General features: G+C 44.8%; 1 protein-coding gene across 3 annotated transcripts in view; it reads right to left on the reverse strand.

Annotated features, from left to right (window-relative positions):
* IL20RA (interleukin 20 receptor subunit alpha) overlaps positions 1 to 17,751 on the reverse strand; it is a 38,020-nt gene extending 20,269 nt beyond the window's left edge. The window contains exon 1 of one of the 3 annotated variants that reach the window (XM_077813106.1): positions 17,596 to 17,751. In XM_077813106.1, coding sequence (XP_077669232.1) covers positions 17,596 to 17,680 — 85 coding nt within the window. In that variant the 5' untranslated portion in view covers positions 17,681 to 17,751. Of the gene's footprint in view, positions 1 to 3,781; positions 3,877 to 11,362; positions 11,424 to 17,595 lie in introns of those variants that run through there. The other 2 variants (XM_077813108.1, XM_077813107.1) reach the window with 2 other exon arrangements.
* Between the last annotated feature and the right edge of the window lie 293 nt (positions 17,752 to 18,044).

Genomic DNA, 18,044 nt, shown 5'->3' on the forward strand with positions numbered 1-18,044 from the left:
AGAGGGGCATTGCTGCTCTGTGACTGTGCTCTCAGTCACAATTGGCCCTGACCCTCTTATTGAAAATGCCCATTTCCACCCTCCACCTTCCCTCCATTGTCTGTCTGGTGCTCAAACCCCAAAGTCCCCAGCTTCTCTCTATCTTTGAAGATCATAGTGGAGCCCATCAGGCATGATAACATCATAGGCCAGGTCTACACTATAAATGTACATGGGTAGAACTACATCGCTCAAAGGTGTGAAAAATCTACACCCCTTCAGCAACGCAGTTCTACTGACCCAGCCTTTAGTGTAGACAGCCCTATGTCTATGGGAGGGCTTCTCACCACAACATAGCTACTGCCTCCCATGGAGACAGATGAACTATGCCAACAGGAGAAGCTTTCCCTTTAGCAGAGTAGTGTCTTCACTGAAATGTTACAGTGGCGCTGCAGTGTTTTAAGTGTAGACCTGCCCCTAGCTGTGCTGTGCTACTGTGTCTTTCACATTTCCCAGCACTCTGATGCATTCTTGTTAGGTGTCTGATGTCGAAGCTCCACAGCACACAAGATTCCAACAATCAAATGCTACTTGCCCTAGGTCAGCTTGTCAGAGGCACAAAATGCACGCTGGCGTGGGTGGCACGTCCAATAGGATGAGGAAGGCTGTGCCTCCCCAAGCAGCCCTGCGTGGTCCTGCCCACGCTCCCCCAAAACCCCTTCCTGCTTGCCCTTTCCCCCTTGGCCCCAGCCCAGGCAGGCTGCTCCTCTTCAGTGCTGGTGGGGCTGGGGCTAGGGCGGCCAGGACTTGAGGGGCTGGGGCTGCCCAGCGTTGGGGGGCCCCTGGGTGCTGGGGCTGTGTCGCCCAGTGCGGGGGGTGGGGGGAAGGGGCTGGGGTGGCGCACACCCTGCGCTTAGGGGGTTAAGGTTGGTTAACGCTAAGCCTAATGCTTACTAGTTAACAGTTTAACATTTTACATCCCTACAGAGGATCAGGTGAAACTTCCTGACCAGGGGAACCAACTAAGCTGCACAAAGCTGGAAAGAATGATTAATATGCGAGAGCTGCATCTAAAACACCAATATACATATCACTGCAAAGAAAAAACAAAGCCAGCAATAAACTAGTCTGCTAAAGACGTATGCCCACAACCATCACAAGCAGGCTACCTCACTGCAGTGAAATGTATAAAGCGAAGGCAAACTCTCAGCAAAAACAGAACCAGTGACCACAAACAAGAGCTGAAAATTGGGAGCAATCTTACAAAAGAGCGATTGTGCAATCTATGTAACAAAGGACAGATTGAGAGACAGAGGCACTTTTCATGCCAATGCTCAAAATACGAGGAAGAGCAAGAAAGGGATTTTCTCAAATTACCCGGAGTCAGAAGAGACTTCTCACTAAAAAGCTATGAGGAAAAATTGTGCCTGACTCCCGGAGAAAGACGGTAGACATGGCATCAGACTGCGAATCAACCTGCCACCAGATCATGAATGGATGCCACTGACAAACAGACCCTGGGGATCAAACTCCAAACACGGTGTTAAGACCTATTCTAGGTGGGTTATAAACAAATTTTGACATATCCCAAGGGGTCAACTAGTCTTTTAAATAGCATATTTTGGCAACACTTGAATACTTGTCAGGCCAATAAAGTCTCATTGAATTGCACCAGATAGGGAGAATCAGCTCTTGTTGCAGACACAGGTGATACCAAAACCTATGGAAGTAGAGCATCTGAATTTTATTTGCCTACCTGAACCTTTCGAAAGTTCATCACTACATGAAAGTATGTACATTTTCCCAGCATATTTATACAGCAGATCTGAGTCACGTATTTGTTTACTACACTAAAATATCTTAAATATACGAAGTGTCAAGGTGGGGGGTTCATTTCATGTTTTGCTTCCCTCCGATGTGGTTTCTGTGAAGTGAGGAGTACTCAAGACAGAGCCATCGCCTCATCTCCTACAGGCGATCTCCGTGAGCAAAACCCCCAGAATTTGCAAGAGAAAGGCTTTTCTTTAAAGAAAGTCACACTCCTTCTCCCCTTGAAGTCAATGAGAATTATACCATTGACTTGTAAGATGGAAAGAGTAACTTTAACTTACACACTAAGGTAATGCAACTGAATTGGGATTCAGGAGATCTGGTTTCTATTCCTGTTCTTGGCTCTGTCTATATTTGCCATCTAAATTAATACAACAGTGCCACTGGAAAACCTATGGTAATCTAATTTACAATTATATTCCAAGATTTCTATTGAAGTTAATTAGCATATATAACTCATTCACTAGCTGCTTATTTCAGTTCCTGTCTTCACACACACACACACACACTGAGCTCATTTACACCAGTGAGAATCGGGAGTAAATCCACAGATTTCAATGGGGTTGCCTGCATAACCGAGATCAGAAGTTAGTCATATACTCAACTTGGCAAGATTCAATACATACATAAAAATGTTCTATTTCATAGGAAATGTTTGCAATGACCTTTATCACTCCCCATCATAATGAAGCCACTTTCTGTATTTCTCTTATGAAGAAATTTGCAGCCACTACTACAGTGCAGTAGAGACTGTGTCTCCGTGTTTGTACAGCACTCAGCACAACAGTCCCTGATCCTGACGGTGAGCTCTGGATAATGCTAATATAAATATTAAATCATAATAATACCTTACATTTCAGGACTCTATGGCCAGGGTGGCCAACCTGAGCCTGAGGAGCCAGAATTTACAATGTATATTGCCAAACAGCCAGAGTAAATATCAGCAGCCCCCCGCATCAGCTCCCCCACCCCGCTCCCAGCGCCTCCCTCCCACTGGCAGCCTCACCAATCAGTGCCTCCCGCTCCCTCCCTGCACTTCCTGATCAGCTGTTTCATGGCATGCAGGAGGCTCTGGTGGGGAAGCAGGAGGAGCAAGGGCACGGCAGGCTCAGGGGAGGGGGCGGGAAGGGGTCGAGTGAGGGCAGGGCCTGTGGCAGAGCCAGGGGTTGAGCAGTGAGTGCCTTTAGCTCCAGCCCCGGAGTCAGTGTCTATACAAGGAGCCGCATATTAACTTCTGAACAGGCTGGCCACCCCTGATCTAAGGCATAACTGAATTAGAAGGGAAGAACAAATACCAATAAATTTAACCACATCAAATAACAGTCAAACAATGACCTTAGAGTAAACTACTGCAGAATTATTTAAAATATAGATACTAAGCCAGAAACCTCCCTTTCTCAGGTGTGCAGTCCTTAAACAAACCCACTGAAGTCTAGGAGACTACTCCCATGAGCAAGGGTTTGCAGAGCAGGCATATAAATTTGAAGTTGCCTTTCTTTACATAAGGTTTTGTTTGGTCTAGAAAGCTGGTTAGCTTTAATTACAGGTCACCACCATTTCTGCACTGTGCTAGAATCATATCTTTTTATAGTGCAGTTATGGTTAGAACAGGGATCAGGTAAAATGTTACTTGTTCAATAGATCAGATCCTCGTGCATAGTTAGAGTCACGTCTTTATTTTAGTGAAAAATAGCAAGTGTGTTTAGTGTCTTTTGTTCCTATTAGTGCTGCAAAGCCAAGACAGCTACGAGAGACTCTGGGATTTTATCTGGGCATGCGCCTCATCAAGAGGATTGATAAAGTTCCTATTACAGATTTATTATTGCTGATGTGTGAGCCAGGAGAAAATCAGTTTGACATTCAGATTTTAAGCTGAGGTTGAAGAACTGGCATTTAGAAGACATTTGTTTCCATGTGAGCAAAGAAAATTTGACCTGGACACCACTGAAAGCTACCCCAAAAATTGAATTACCTGTGACAACCAATGGCAGCAAGAACCAAAGCCTTCTTGAAAGCTGGCCTGGAGTCAGAAAGTTGCCTTCTGAAAGAGCTAAGAACCATTACAGATTTCTCTGCCTTCAAAACAAAATAATTTATTGTTTGTATTAGAGAATCATAGAATCATAGGACTGGAAGGGACCTTGAGAGATCATCTAGACCAGTCCCCTGCACTCATACCAGGACTAAGTATTATCTAGACCAGCCTTGACAGATGTTTGTCTAACCTGCTCTTAAAAATCTCCAATGACTGAGATTCCACAACCTCTCTGGGCAATTTATTCCAGTGCTTAACCACCCTGACAGTTAGGAAGTTTTCCCTAATGTCCAACGTAAACCGCCCTTGCTGCAATTTAAGCTTCTTGTCCTATCCTCAGAGGTTAAGAAGAACAATTTTTCTCCATCCTCCTCGACACATTTTATGTATTTGAAAACTGTAATCACGTACCCTCTCAGTCTTCTCCAGACTAAACAAACCCAACTTTTTCAATCTTCCCTCAGGTCATGTTTTCTAGTTCTTTAAATAATCGTTGTTCTTCTCTGGACTTTCTCCAGTTTGTCCACATCTTGCCTGAAATGTGGCAACCAGCACTAGACTCAATACTTCAGTTGAAGCCTAATCAGCACGGAGTAGAGCGGATTACTTCTTGTGTCTTGCTTACAACACACCTGCTAACTAATACATCCCAGAATGATGATTTTTTTTTAGCAAGTGTTTCACTGTTGACTCATATTTAGCTTGTGGTTCACTATGACCCTCAGATCCCTCTCTACAGTACTCCTTCCTAGGCAGTCATTTCCCATTTTGTATGTGGGCAAATGATTGTTCCTTCCTAAGTGGAGTACTTTGCATTTGTCCTTATTGAATTTCATCCTATTTACTTCAAACTATTTCTCTAGTTTGTCCAGATCATTCTGAGTTTTAATCCTTTCCTCCAAAGCACTTGCAACTCCTCCCAGCTTGGTATCATCCGCAAACTTTGAGTGTACTCTCTATGCCATTATCTAAATCAGTGATGAAGATATTGAACAGAATTGATCCTTGTAGGACCCTTCTCCATATGCTCTTCCAGCTTGACTGTGAGCCACTGATAACTACTCTCTGGGAATGGTTTTCCAAACAGTTATGCACCTGCCTTATAGTAGCTCCATAGAAGTTACAGTCCCCTAGTTTGTTTATGAGAAGGTCATGTGAGACAGTATCAAAATCCTTGGTAAATTCAAGATATACCACATCTATTGCTCCCCCTCTATCCACAAGGCTTGTTACCCTATGAAAGAAAGCTATTAGGTTGGTTTGACACACTTTGTTCTTGACAAATCCATGCTGTTACTTATCACCTCATTATCTTCTAGGTGTTTACAAATTGATTGCTTAATTATTTGCTCCATTATCTTTCTGGGTACTGAAGTTAAGCTGAGCAGTCTAATTCCCCGGGTTGTCCTTATTTCCTTTTTTATAGATTGGCACTATATTTGCTCTTTTCCAGGCCAATGGAATCTCTTCCGTCTTCCATAACTTTTCAAAGATTAATTGCTAATGCGTCAGCTAAGTCTTCAGTCAGCTCCTCAAATATTCTAGGAGGATGTATTTCATCAGGCCCTGGTGATTTGAAGACATCTAACTTGTCTAAGTAATTTTTAACTTGTTCTCTCCCTATTTTAGCCTCTGATCCTACCTCATTTTCACTGGCATTCACTCTGTTAGACATCCAATCACTACTAACCTTTTTGGTGAAAGCCAGAACTAATTTAGCACTTCTGCCATTTCCACATTTTCTGTTATTGTCCCCCTCCTCCCACTGAGTAGAGAGAGTAGCCAATGAACGACTTGACAGGGGGCGCAACAGACCACAACAGAAACTGCTACCCAGGCAGATTTGAACTTGTGATCCTTGGTTTACTAGGCCAATTTGCTAACCCCTGAGCTATGGCACCTAAAACTATGTTTAGGCATTTAAAAAAGTGACCTGATTTCCAATGGAGTGGAGTTGGTCTCCTCTATGTACTAATGTGGCACTGCCAGACCAGGCACCAGCTCATGCCAAGGTTCCCATGTCTCAACTGGACAGTGACAGCTACACAGTTGGAATCTGGCTGGCTCACTTGTAGGTTAATATAGAAAAATAGGCATTAGAATAAGGATGTGTTCAGTATTTAGACTCTATTGCGTGCTTTAATCTTACTCATAATATTTGTGTTCCATATTGTTATGTAATACTTAAGCGATTGTATTGTGAGCCTCTGTATCCATCGCCTCTGTATCCATCGCCATACAGGAGAGGGACATTAATTAGTGTGAAGAGCTGCTTTTCTACATACATTGTAGAGGAGGCCAATCAATAACAGGCAGGTGATGGCTGGATCTTACAACTGGAAACTCTCCACATCTGGATAGAGGAATCATCAAAAAAAGAACTCAGACTCTTATTGTTCTGCTCACCTCCCCGTGAAGATGAGTCATGCTAGTGGACTCCTTCCCTCAGCTGAGTTTACAGCTCAGAGCACATGGAAGGAGGGGGATATAAAACCCCATACAAAAGTAACTAGGGATCTATATGCCGCTTGGACTCTGGGTGGAAGGCAAGGTGTTTCTAGGCATAAGCAAGAGATCCCCAGCTGCTTAGCCTGTCTTAGCCCTAAAGGTCAAACAGCACTTGCTGATTATAGAAGCCTGTATATAGTAGCTCTTGAAACCTAGGACTGTAACTCATTTGTGTGTCTAGGTTCACTCTCTAATTTCCTTTTCCTATTTAATACATCTTCATATAGCTTATTATAGGATTGGCTACAAGCGTGGTCTTTGGTATGAGACCTAAAGTGCAATTGACCTGGGCTAAGTGACTAGTCCTTTGGAATCAGGAGTAAACTGAATATTTCTGTGATTCTTGGTGTATGGAGCAATCCTATCACAGAGATACGCTCATGTGGATGGCGAGACAGACCGGAATATCCAAGGGGACTGCCTGTGACTCCTTGTTAAAACTGTTAAAGAGCCTGCAGAGCTTGCAGGTGGTTGGTGAAATCTCAGCTTACAACTCACAACCAATTAGGGGTTTATGCCCTGTTTTTTTAATCAGTCTGCCCTGAGATTGGTTGTCATGCTTTTGCGTCACCATTGGGAGCATTACAAGCAGCACTCTCAAAAGAATCCAGTACAGGATGGGAGGAAGAGAATGATATGTAGGTTGTAGCCCAGCTATATCTTCTCTCATGTGCTGCTACAGTTCTGTGGCTGGTAAATGAGAAGGCAGGGAGCAAAGCAGAGTTATAAGGCCAAAGACCGAGGCCAGGTCTACACTACAGACCTATACTGGTATAACTATGTCGCTCAGGGGTGTGAAAAACGCATCTCCCTGAGCAATTCAGTTATTCTGACTTAACCCCCCCGTATAGACAGCGCTTTGTTAAATGGAGAGCTTCTCCCCGTCGACACAGCTACCGCTTCTTAGGCAGGTGGATTAACTACACAGATGGGAGAAGCTCTCTCATCAGCATAGTAGCATCTTCCCCCAAGCGCTGCAGCGGCACCATTACTGTAGCACTGTACGTGAAGACAAGACTGAGCAGTGGGAGGAGGCACTGAAGCAATAGCAGGAAAAGAGTTGGTGTAAAGGGAGAGAGGAGATGTTGGAAATCAGAGAGAGAGCGGAAAGGTGTGATGGGGCAGAAGGCCTAGAAGGGGGAAGACAAGCACAGGATTTGTGATGAGAAAGTGGAAGAAGGCAGAGGAGGGCTCAAAGTTCTTTGCTTCAGCAGGGCTCCAAGATATGGAGAGACATGCTGGGGAAAGGCAGCATTAGTTGAGGGGCCGCTGAGAGACTCCAGGGCAGTGTGGGGTCATCCACAGGCCAGAGGAGAGAAGAAGCCAATGCATCCAGCCCTCTGGAAGGGTTGCTAGGACTGGCTCCTGGGGAGGCGGTGGTGGAGGCAGACATCTTGGAACCCAGGCATGACTATTCCTTTTTGGCTAACTTTGCTGACAGGGTGAAACAAGCTGATTGTCTGTTTGTCACTGCACTTGTCATGTTTGCTCCAACTCACCGGCAGGGTTGATTCAACCAAACCTTAGGCTGCCTGCAAAGTCATTTGCTTGAGGCACACTCGGTAATTATGGTCAGTCTCTATTGCTTTATTTTGAATTCAAGTGATGGAAAGTCAGTACTGGCTTCAGACTAGTTGTTGTAAAATGTAAAGGGTTTTTGTGTGATATTAAATACAATGCTCTTTTCAGATTTGAGCAGTTTCACATTCAATGTTGGCAAAAATGACTTTTTCCAATGGAAAGAGCTAAAACTGAATTTCTGTATGTTTTAAAGGCAAAACTAGTTTTGCCTAAAGATAAATAAAAATGGCTCATTCCTAAAAAAAAAAAAAAAAGTCTTTTTTTATACACCAGCAGTTTTTCAGAAAAAGGTTTATTTTGAATTTATAACAAAATGTGAAAAAAACAACCTCATGTAAGTAACCATTTATGAATATTTTTCATACCTCTCTCAACTACACTTAGCATTGCCCCTTTATCACCACTAACAACATCCAAAAACATGAGCTTCCAGTGCCCCAGGACAGGACACCACCATCTGCTACCAAAAACACAGATTCAGCCAGGAAACAGAAAGGTTTTGTGTGAGGATGTCTGAACTTGGAATAATATTTTTCAAAATTCTCAAGGCTGGAACGAAGGTGTGCTTCAGGAATTAACCTGTGTTTTGCACTTTTAGTGAGCAAAGAGTTCGAGTCTTCATGAAAGTTATAATCTGATTTTTGAACATGGATCTGCTGGACCACCTCCTAAATTATACATATGGGGCACTAGAATGAGCCTCTCTTTGCACATGTGCTCAGCAAAGAATGGTTATGATGCTCACGCTGCAGAGCACTATTATCCATTTAGCAACAATGGTCCAGTTAAAATTGATAACTTTGTATTTATTGCCTGAAGGGTGTTTCTGATCTTATTATTTGACCTATTAACAAAGCTTTCTCTGGACTAGAGTTTTTGCTCCTGTGAAATTAGAGTTAATTTATCGAGTTAAACGCCTATGCCTGAATCTCCACCTGTTCCTTGACCTAGGATCAAGCTTCTGGATGGTGCGTGAGACCTTGCTCCCCACCCCCCACAATTCTCCAGACTCACTGCTCCTCCAAGGTGTCAGTTCAATACTCCTCTCTAGCTTAGAATCCCAAAGAGACAAAAATGGCCCATAAGCCTAACTAAGGCTTCTCCATCTCCTGACCTATTGCAGGCAGCAAAACTATCAGGTCAGTCTGATATGCCAGCTTGAAAGACAGCAAAACAATCTCCTTGAACATCTATCTCCAGCCTCTAGCTAGGCTTGCAAATGGCAGGATACTATTCTGGGAGACAGCAACTCCCTCCCTCTGATCCAGCCCAGCAGAGCAGAGCACTCTCAATTCTGCAGGGAACATATACTATGTAAAGCATCTATCAATTCTCCTAAGGCCAGCAGCCAAATAGCAGGTAGTGCAAGAGGAACCACTGCTCTGTGTCATTTTCAACCCAGAGAATTAGGAAGGTGTTGGGACTATCTCCCTGTCTGTCCCAGAAGAGCACTACAGTTTTTTCCTACACGGTGAGCTCAACAACTTTGCTATGTTGTGATCTCTCACATGAAATTAGAGGCCAACTGGAAGTATCCCAGTAGATTTGAAAGCATCATCCTTCAGTTCATAACATCGGGGTGCTTTTCACTGTTCGATATGCACACAACTCCTTTCTCCTCCTTGTGCCTGACATTCAAGCTTCCAGACACATGGAGCATATGACACAATCACATCTGGCAAACCTGGTCCCCTCACCCCCAATCCAAGACCCCCGATGCCTCAGGTTTGTCAATGTGTCTGAACTAGCCTTGCTCACTGGTGCGGTGAAAGGTAATTGTGTGAGAAGAACCTGGGTTGCCACATAAGCCTCAAGGAAAGGAATACTGAAGTCTCAGGTTAAGCAATTGCTCTCTGATAACACGCAGGAAAAAATTGTTGAGGTGTTCAAACATTCATTTCATTCTGCTGCAGGGAGGAGTCCAGGGTGATCTGAGAGACTAAATGCTTCTGTCCCTGCTGCTTTATATAGCAATATAACCAGCCATCTAGTTATAGCTGAAGCATTGTTTTTAGCAGTCTTCCTGTATATTAAAAGTGCTTTACGATTATTTTTATAATCTGCTGCTGTTTTTAATTAGCCCACAGTTTTAAGTGACTGTTGCTGAACATGGAATCATAAACGGGGAGGTATTTAGCCTAGCCATCTGCTTCTCTTACATATAGATACTAGAGTAACAGCAGCAAAAAAATACCTTTAATAAAATAAATCTATACAGTAGGACCAGAGAGAATGTTTTACACTGACCAGGGGTGGTCTGAGGGCAGGGTACACATTTCAGTTACTTTCCAGACAAAACCTTAACTACTGTACTTGCTATGATCAGTAAAAGGCTACGATTCTTGGATGGTGAAACCTGAAATACTTCCAAGTCTTGTCTATAAAGCTATCCAAGGTTGAATTAAATTTGGAGAGTTGAACAGCTTCATCCCCACTTTGGTCTGCCACCTTTTTATCCAGGGATGGCAGGTTTGTATAATTTTTGGTGGTGCCCAGAATAGATCCACGTCCCCCCCACCAAGACCTGCCTTGTAAGCCAATATATTTTTTTTAAATAATGTTAAAAATGTGTGGGCTCTGGGGTGGGGCTGGTGATGAAGGTTTCAGGGCACAGGAGGGGCTCAGGCAGAGGGTTGGGGTGCAGGGGTGAGGACTGCAGGTGGGGCTGGGGATGAGGGGTTCATGGTACAGGAGGGGGCTCAGGGCTGGGGCAGAGGGTTGGGGTGTGGGGGGGTGTGGGCTCTGGGGTGGGGCCAGGGATGAGGAGTTTGGGGTGCAGGCAGGCTTCCCCCAGGCTGGGGCCAGAGGACTCCCCTCAGCCCTCTTCCCGCTGGCAGCAGCGAGGTCCGGGGGAGGGGCCCCCCTCTCCCCCCCGGAAGCACACTCACCTCACACCACTGTCACTGCGTGTGCTCCCAGGGCCCCTCTCAGGTCCAGGAAGCCCCCTTGCCCCACCTGTGGTGGGGGGAGGGGGGGGTTGCCATCACATGTGTGCCTCCTCTCCTGCTGCTGCCCCTCACTGTAGCCTCACTGGGGATGGGGCTGCCCCTTGCCCAGAGTGGGGCAGGACTGGTGACTGTGGGCAGGGGGACCCCTGTGCTGGTGGAGGGTCCTGCCAGAAAAGGGAAGGGTCCATCCGTCCAAGGTAGAAGGGCAGGGGTAGGGTCAGCCTGCCCTGGCACTAGTGGATGGGGGGCACTAGGACCCTGCGGCGGCAGTTGATGCCAGGAGCCGGCAGAGTGGAGCACAGTGCAGAGCTGCAGGGGGCAGTTGCCCAATGCCCAGGGTGCAGGCAGGGACGCACGGGGCAGATGCGCGGGGGTGGCAGGCAGGGCGAGGGGAGAGACCCGGCCCTGAACATTCCTGGAGCCGGGCCCCCGGGCCCTGAATATTGCTGGAGCATGGGCACCACGGGCCCATATAACTCACCGCCCCTGTTTATGTCCAAACCTCCATAAGCAACCACACGTGCCTCCGCCTTCCTAGAGCATAGCCGCTTTTAAACATTTCTGATCTACATCCTGTACATCATCAGTTCAAACATTATACACTGCAAAAACAGGATATTGCTGCACTTTCAGATGAGACAGTGAATGATAAGAACAGTTAAGTCTTATGCAAACCACAGGCAAGAACACTTACTACCTTCACAGTGTCTGACAGTTCTTGGAATCCCCTGAGAATCTAATAGAAAAATGATCTCCTTTTATCTAAATGCTCAGATCCCCATTCCTTGATGTCTATATTTTCACGGTGTACTCAAGCTGAAATATAGAGATCGCTATAAGCGGATTCAAGGTTCTATACACCCAGCAAAGTAACACTCTACCAGTCTGATCTCTCTTATGCCATTCCTATGCTCAGCCTGGGAACAGAGGTGGAAAACGGAGGGGGCAAATAGGGCTTTATGTCATCTCTGTGCTTCTTATAGTCCAAGTTCATCCAAGGGCTTGCCTGTGGCCCCTGGTCAGAGTAGCCTCAGGAGCTGTGGGTAGCAGAGAAGAACAGGAGTCCAGTGTGCTCTGGTCATGCCCCCTATGCTAAGGGCTGGGAGAAGCGTTGGGGTAGAGTCGTTCTATCAGTTGGGAAGTGCTTTGTGCAGGCCAGGCAGATTGGGTAAAGCCCCTTTACATTGCTGGAGCAGCTAGTTCAACACAGAATCTGACCTATATATCTTCTAAACAAGAATCTTCAAACAAAGGCTTATTTAAATCTAGAAATATATACACTGAAGTGTAAAATCCAGATACAAATCTGAGCTTCTTCAGTTTGGTCTGGATCTGGAGCTTTGTTCTGGATTCCCATCTTTACTTAAAACAGGTGTTTTTCTCTCTCTTAATCATTGGTCACATATTATTAGAAGGAGTTCCCCAAAAGTCACAAAATCTCCAACAGCAATGACATAGTTTGTAAGTTTTCAATAGTCTCTTGTAGAGGAACAATAAAAATGAAGTTCCACACAAGTCACAACCATAAAAACAAACATAACTATGTACACTTAAGAGTAATACAAAATATTATATGTCCAGAAAAGGGTCAAATTTCTGATGCTGTGAAAGCTGTAATCTAGAATTTACTGAGTTTTCCCCACTGAAAATCTCACTTAAGTCATCAACATAATTTTTCCACCTTGAATGATATACCTAAATCAAACAAATCATTCTTTCACAATTTACGGTAACCCATGTCTTCTCTCAACCCATTAAGACCCACTGATCCATGCCCCCAGGTGACTTACACCTATTTTGAGGTTAACTCCATTTTTATCAATGGATTGCAAAGACTTGTGCACATACACTGTATGTCTACACAATGGCCTGTTTTTTAGATGAATGTTGCATGCATTAAATTGGAGATTCTCTATTTGACACTGTATTAGGTTAGCTAATAAATATTCTGCTCCTTTATCCTCTTGCTCTTCTCTATTTCTCAGACAACAATTACAAAGTGCTATTTTGTGTATTTCAATGCTCCCGTGACTGTAAAAGGAAAACATATCCTCAAGTTTACTTAATGAGATGGCTAGGGTTGCTTCTTGGTGCTAACAGATTCTGGTTACTTTCCAAATCATGAAAAACATGTCTTGATAGCAACAAAGCAGCAGATTAGCCACAAAGAAAATAAAATCAGATTTGGCAGCCCATACACCTTTGGGAGCCTTAATTACAAACAAAATATCAGAAGGAATTTTGAGAAGGCACCTTTGAAGGTCTCATCTGGTATTCCCAAACCACAATTACAGTGCTATTTAAGCACTAATAAATAAATACATCAAAGAATTTGCACTTTGAAGATACAACCCTTCTAATTTTTGTTTCCTATAATGAAAAAAATATGGGTTGGGGGTTTTTCTGGAGGGGGGTGAGGTGGGGAAGATGTTGGTAGGAGGATTTACAGAGCTGTTCATGAAAAGAGCTGAGTGCTCTCACATGGTCAAGAAGAACTTATTAAATTCTCCTGACTTTTTTTGCCTATACAACAATGAAATCAGTGAGTGGGAGAAAAGGTCCTAAATTCTCCTCTTTCCAGAGGACAGATTTTTAAGAGGAGATTAAAGATGGATTTACAAATATCTCTTCTCACCCTCCGCCAAAAAGCCTTCATTAACATAGCATTAAAATGTATTACATATGCGATTTCTCCCTTTAACACACACCCAGATAATCGTGAGATCACGCCCAGATCATCAGATAATGGGACTTCAGACCTGGGATGTCTAAAATTTCAGACATGTCTAAAATATCACAGCACAGTCCAACTACTATATGAACCATGCACTAAAAACCCAGACCAAACCAACAAAAAACACAAAAACACCCCCCGCTACCTCAAAACACTAGGTGATCAGTGAATTTGAAAGTTTAAAATCCAGATTAAGGTTGAATGCTGCTGCTCCTCTGTTGTTTAAAGGTTGTTAAACAATAGAAAATCCAAAGTAGAAGGATTATGGGACAGCTCTTGGATCATGCCAGAACTGAGTTTGTGCAGCTCAGTTGCAAAGTTTTCTTTCAACCACATTTATGCCTCTAACAACAATCCCAGCCTATTCCAGTTCCAGACTAGGCCCTCAGGACAACTCAAGTAGTTTTGGGACTATATTATGCCCATCTGTCCAGATCTGACAGCAGGGGCTCTCTACAGCAAGAAAGGTGCTGTGGGCACAACCCCTCTGCTGAGAGTTAAGAGGAGGATGGAATAGCTCAGCTGGCTCTACACCACATGGAGATTCCTTTACAGAAGCGTAATGTTGAGAGAGGCCAATTAAAATAGCTTTCCAGTTGTCTTGTGCTGCCAGAGTGTAGGGAAGGACTGAGGCTATGGCTCTACCCCTGAAGCTAAATGCACAGCTTCTCTGTTATTCCTTTGTGTGGTTGACTGCACACGGGACATTTGAGGGCATGCTTAAAGCAAATGAAGATGAAATTTTGGGGCAACAAGCTCTCAGCCAGTGGCTGTTCTCATCTCGTGTTCTGCTGGAGGAGAACACTGAGGAGCCATTTCCCGCAACCAACAAAACTCTTCACTTTTTTTTTAAAAAAAACCTTCCTCAAACAATAAAAAGCAAAAATAATTTTCTATTAATCAAAAAAGCAATTCTATGCCAATTTTATAAAAGAATTGTTCCAGGACTTTTGTGCTAGCTTTTGACCAGGAGCAATATTCACTATCTTCCTGAATACCCGGGGATTTCTCACCGATTTATATTGACAGCATCACTGCCCTAATTTCATGAATAATTGGAAGTTAGACCTGCTGCCATAACGCCATCAAAACAATGCATGGTAGTTAAGGCCACAATTAAGAAGAGCCAAATCAAACCAGGGCTCTCTCTGCTTGTCTCTAGAAGACAAGTAGATCCTATGGATGCATTTAAATGGGTGAGGACCCTGCATTCCATTTACTGAAATGTCAGGGTTAATGGATTAAAGTTGACGAAGTACAGACAATTAATTGCCCAAAAGGAAATGAGCTGTGTCAAATAGAGTGCACACTCTGAACTCTTATTAAAAAAGAATTTCAAAACCATAGATGCAGGGGACTGGACTAGATGACCTCTCGAGGTCCCTTCCAGTTCTATGATTCTATAACAAAATAGGTTGTAAACAGAGGTAACAGACACCATCACTACAGATATCCAAAAGCATCCAGGATAAACATACTTATGGGCAATTCTGTTTCTCTTGGAACCAACAGGAGTTTGGCTATGGATTGAAATGGGAGCAGAATCAAGCCTTTATGGGTTTAGGCCCAGATCCTCAAAGGTGCTTAACTTCCAAGGAAATCAATGGGAATTAGGCATCTAAATACCTTGGAGCATCTGGGCCTTAGTGTTGTGGAGACTGGCAGTAGTGAAATGGAGCAAAATGAACTAGGTTTCCAAAGGGTCACTTCCAGTCCTAACATCCAGAATTCTTTGAGCTATTTTAGCTTAGAGGTGCAAAAAGATTCCTGTAAAATGCTAAGTAGCATGGGCCCAATTTCCCTCTCACAGCATTTAGCTCACTGACTTCACGGGAGTTACTCTAGATGTACACCAGTGCGAGATGAGGATCAGGCTCTCATAGGTCCTCAGCACTGTGCAGTCTAAGGGCCCAACCCTGCTATCCTTACACAGGCAAGGCTCCCCCTGGCCTCAGTCTGAGTAAGGACTGAGCATGCACTACAGGCCTTGGCTCTCAGGGTATGTCTGCACAACAGCTGAGAGGCGTGATTCCCATCATGGGCAGACAGACTCACACTAGTTCTGACTGAGCTAGGATGCTAAACATAGCAGTGTGGATATTGCTACAATTAGTGGCGGCTTGGACTAACTGCCTGAGTCCAAGCCGGCCTGACCCCTGCTGAGTCCAGGCTCTGGTGGCCAGCCCAAGCCGCCACCAGTGCAGCAACTTCTACACTGCTATTTTTAGCACGCTAGCTCAACTCGGTCAATCCATGCTAGGAATCACACCTCCAAGGCATGCCCTAGGTAACATCACCTGCAAATAAAAAAGCTAAAGTCACCAGTACTCTTAGAAAATACCTACACGCAGAATTCTTTCTATCTAAGTGGTTCTTATTGCTTCCTTCACTGTGGTTCCTTTTGACTTGGGCAAAAGAAGGGTGATTCTCAGCAGGGAGATATGGGAACGGTTCAGGGTGAGAGGTTGGGGTTGCTGTGTTGAGGGAGGATCCAGGAGAATACTGGCATAGGTTAGCCAGGGTTTTACTGTTTGTTTGTTTTCTATAACACCACAATGTAGATGAGAGCTGAGTCAGGAACCAATAATGGTTTGGGGAAGAAGGGGTTGGGGATAGTTTAAAACAAAACAGGGAACTAATGTGTGTAACTATCACTGACCTGACCAGTTTATCTATATGTTGTCTCCGTTCCCTTTATCTCTCTCTTATGTATTCAGCGTGAATACTCTTTGCAACTGTCTTCTTCTATGATTGGCAAGTACCTGGAATATTTTGGGCACCAACCCTCTAAATAATATTTCAAAGGGGCTCCATGAACTTACCTTTGACTCAAAATTTACATTTGGTAAACATACACTTTTAATCAAACCTGAAACCAATAAATTAAAAAAAAAAATCCAATAAAAACAGTTCTTTTAAAATACTACTATCCTCTGTAGCATTTGAAATCCTGCAGGCTAGAGAACCTGAAAGTGAAACTAACTATAAACAAAAGAGAAAATTATTTTATTGTCTCATATGAAAGGTATGCTAAAGGTAAACAAAGAGCCAGAGAAGTGCTTAGGGTACTATAGTTTAAAAATCTTTATATTTAGTCTACAGTGTTATTAGTAACACTAGTAAGGAAATTTGTTTACATATGATATTTAAACTGTAAGTGTCCCTTTATTTGTTGGTTTAGTGGCACTTCCAATTTTTTGTAAAACTAAAAAAAACCCAAAAAACAAGTTATACTTTACGCCAATGATTATTTTTAGATAATAGAGGCTTAGGTGAGTGATCTATCTCCCCCCCCCCCTTCATTATTGTCAGACAAGGGTTTGAAATAAAAGCCTGGATACGAACTTCAAATAGGAAGTTCATAGGTATAATGGACAGCATCAAAACCATCATTCCAAACACTCTCAGACACCCAGGGCTGAGTCCCCAAGCCTACCCCAAGTTCAGGGTGTTTGGATTCATTGATGTCCATTACAGAAAGCAAGCTGCAACTTGCAAAACACAGGTCCAGATGCTGCTGCTGAATCCAAATGGACAGACCTCTGCTGCTGCACAGTTCCAGCTGCAGGATTGAAGCCACAGGGGCTACTCCTGTGAACACCTAACCAGTGAGTAAGTTCACTTTTGTGAGCTGGCCCATTTGGCTCAAGTGCTTCCCATGAGCAAAGCTACTCAGACCCCTAAACATTTACAGGATCAAACTCTTGGATCTGGGGATTTCATCTAATAATTAATATGATAATATGGGCGGTCTCATGGAGCCACTAATTAGATGGGATCTGGAGAGCCACTCCACTAAAACGTGCTTAGCTGCAATTGGATCCCACGGGACAAAACCCTCCAAGAGCTGAAACCTAAAAGGAGCGAGTTCAGGTCCCCAGCCCTGGAGAGAGGGGGAGACGCGCACACCCGGGCCCCAGCCTGCACGTGCCCAGGGAACGGGGCAGAGAGCGGAGGGGGAAAGAGCGGCTCCAGCCTACCTTGCGCCCCGGGAGAAGGCAGGAGCAGCTGCAGCATGAGGAGCCAGGGTGCTCCCGCCCGCCTCCAGGACCTGGGGGCGCACATGGGGCGGGCGGCCGGGCGGGAAGGTCTGGCCGCCTCAGCAGCGAGCGCAAGCTGCAGCTCCCCCGGCAACACTTGGCTCCCTCCCGCTCCGGGCGCGCCGCTGCTGCTGCTCGGTGCAGGTGGAGAGCCGTCAACACTCGGCGGCAGGGGCGGAGCCGCCGTGCGCCAGCCTCCTGCTCGCTCCCCCGCGCAGCCCCGGCCCCCCGCAGAGCTGGAGCGGGGCAGGCAAGCAAGGGGCCTGGCTGCCCCGCCGGGCCGCGGGAGAGACTAGCGGGGGCAGGCGTCCCGCGGCTGGGAGCGGGGGCAAGCGCGTGCGGCCCGTAAAGACGCTGCCAAACTCGGTGGAATTTGGATCTGAATGAGG

Source organism: Eretmochelys imbricata, chromosome 3, assembly GCF_965152235.1.
Source record: "Eretmochelys imbricata isolate rEreImb1 chromosome 3, rEreImb1.hap1, whole genome shotgun sequence".
NCBI classification, from domain to species: domain Eukaryota; kingdom Metazoa; phylum Chordata; order Testudines; family Cheloniidae; genus Eretmochelys; species Eretmochelys imbricata.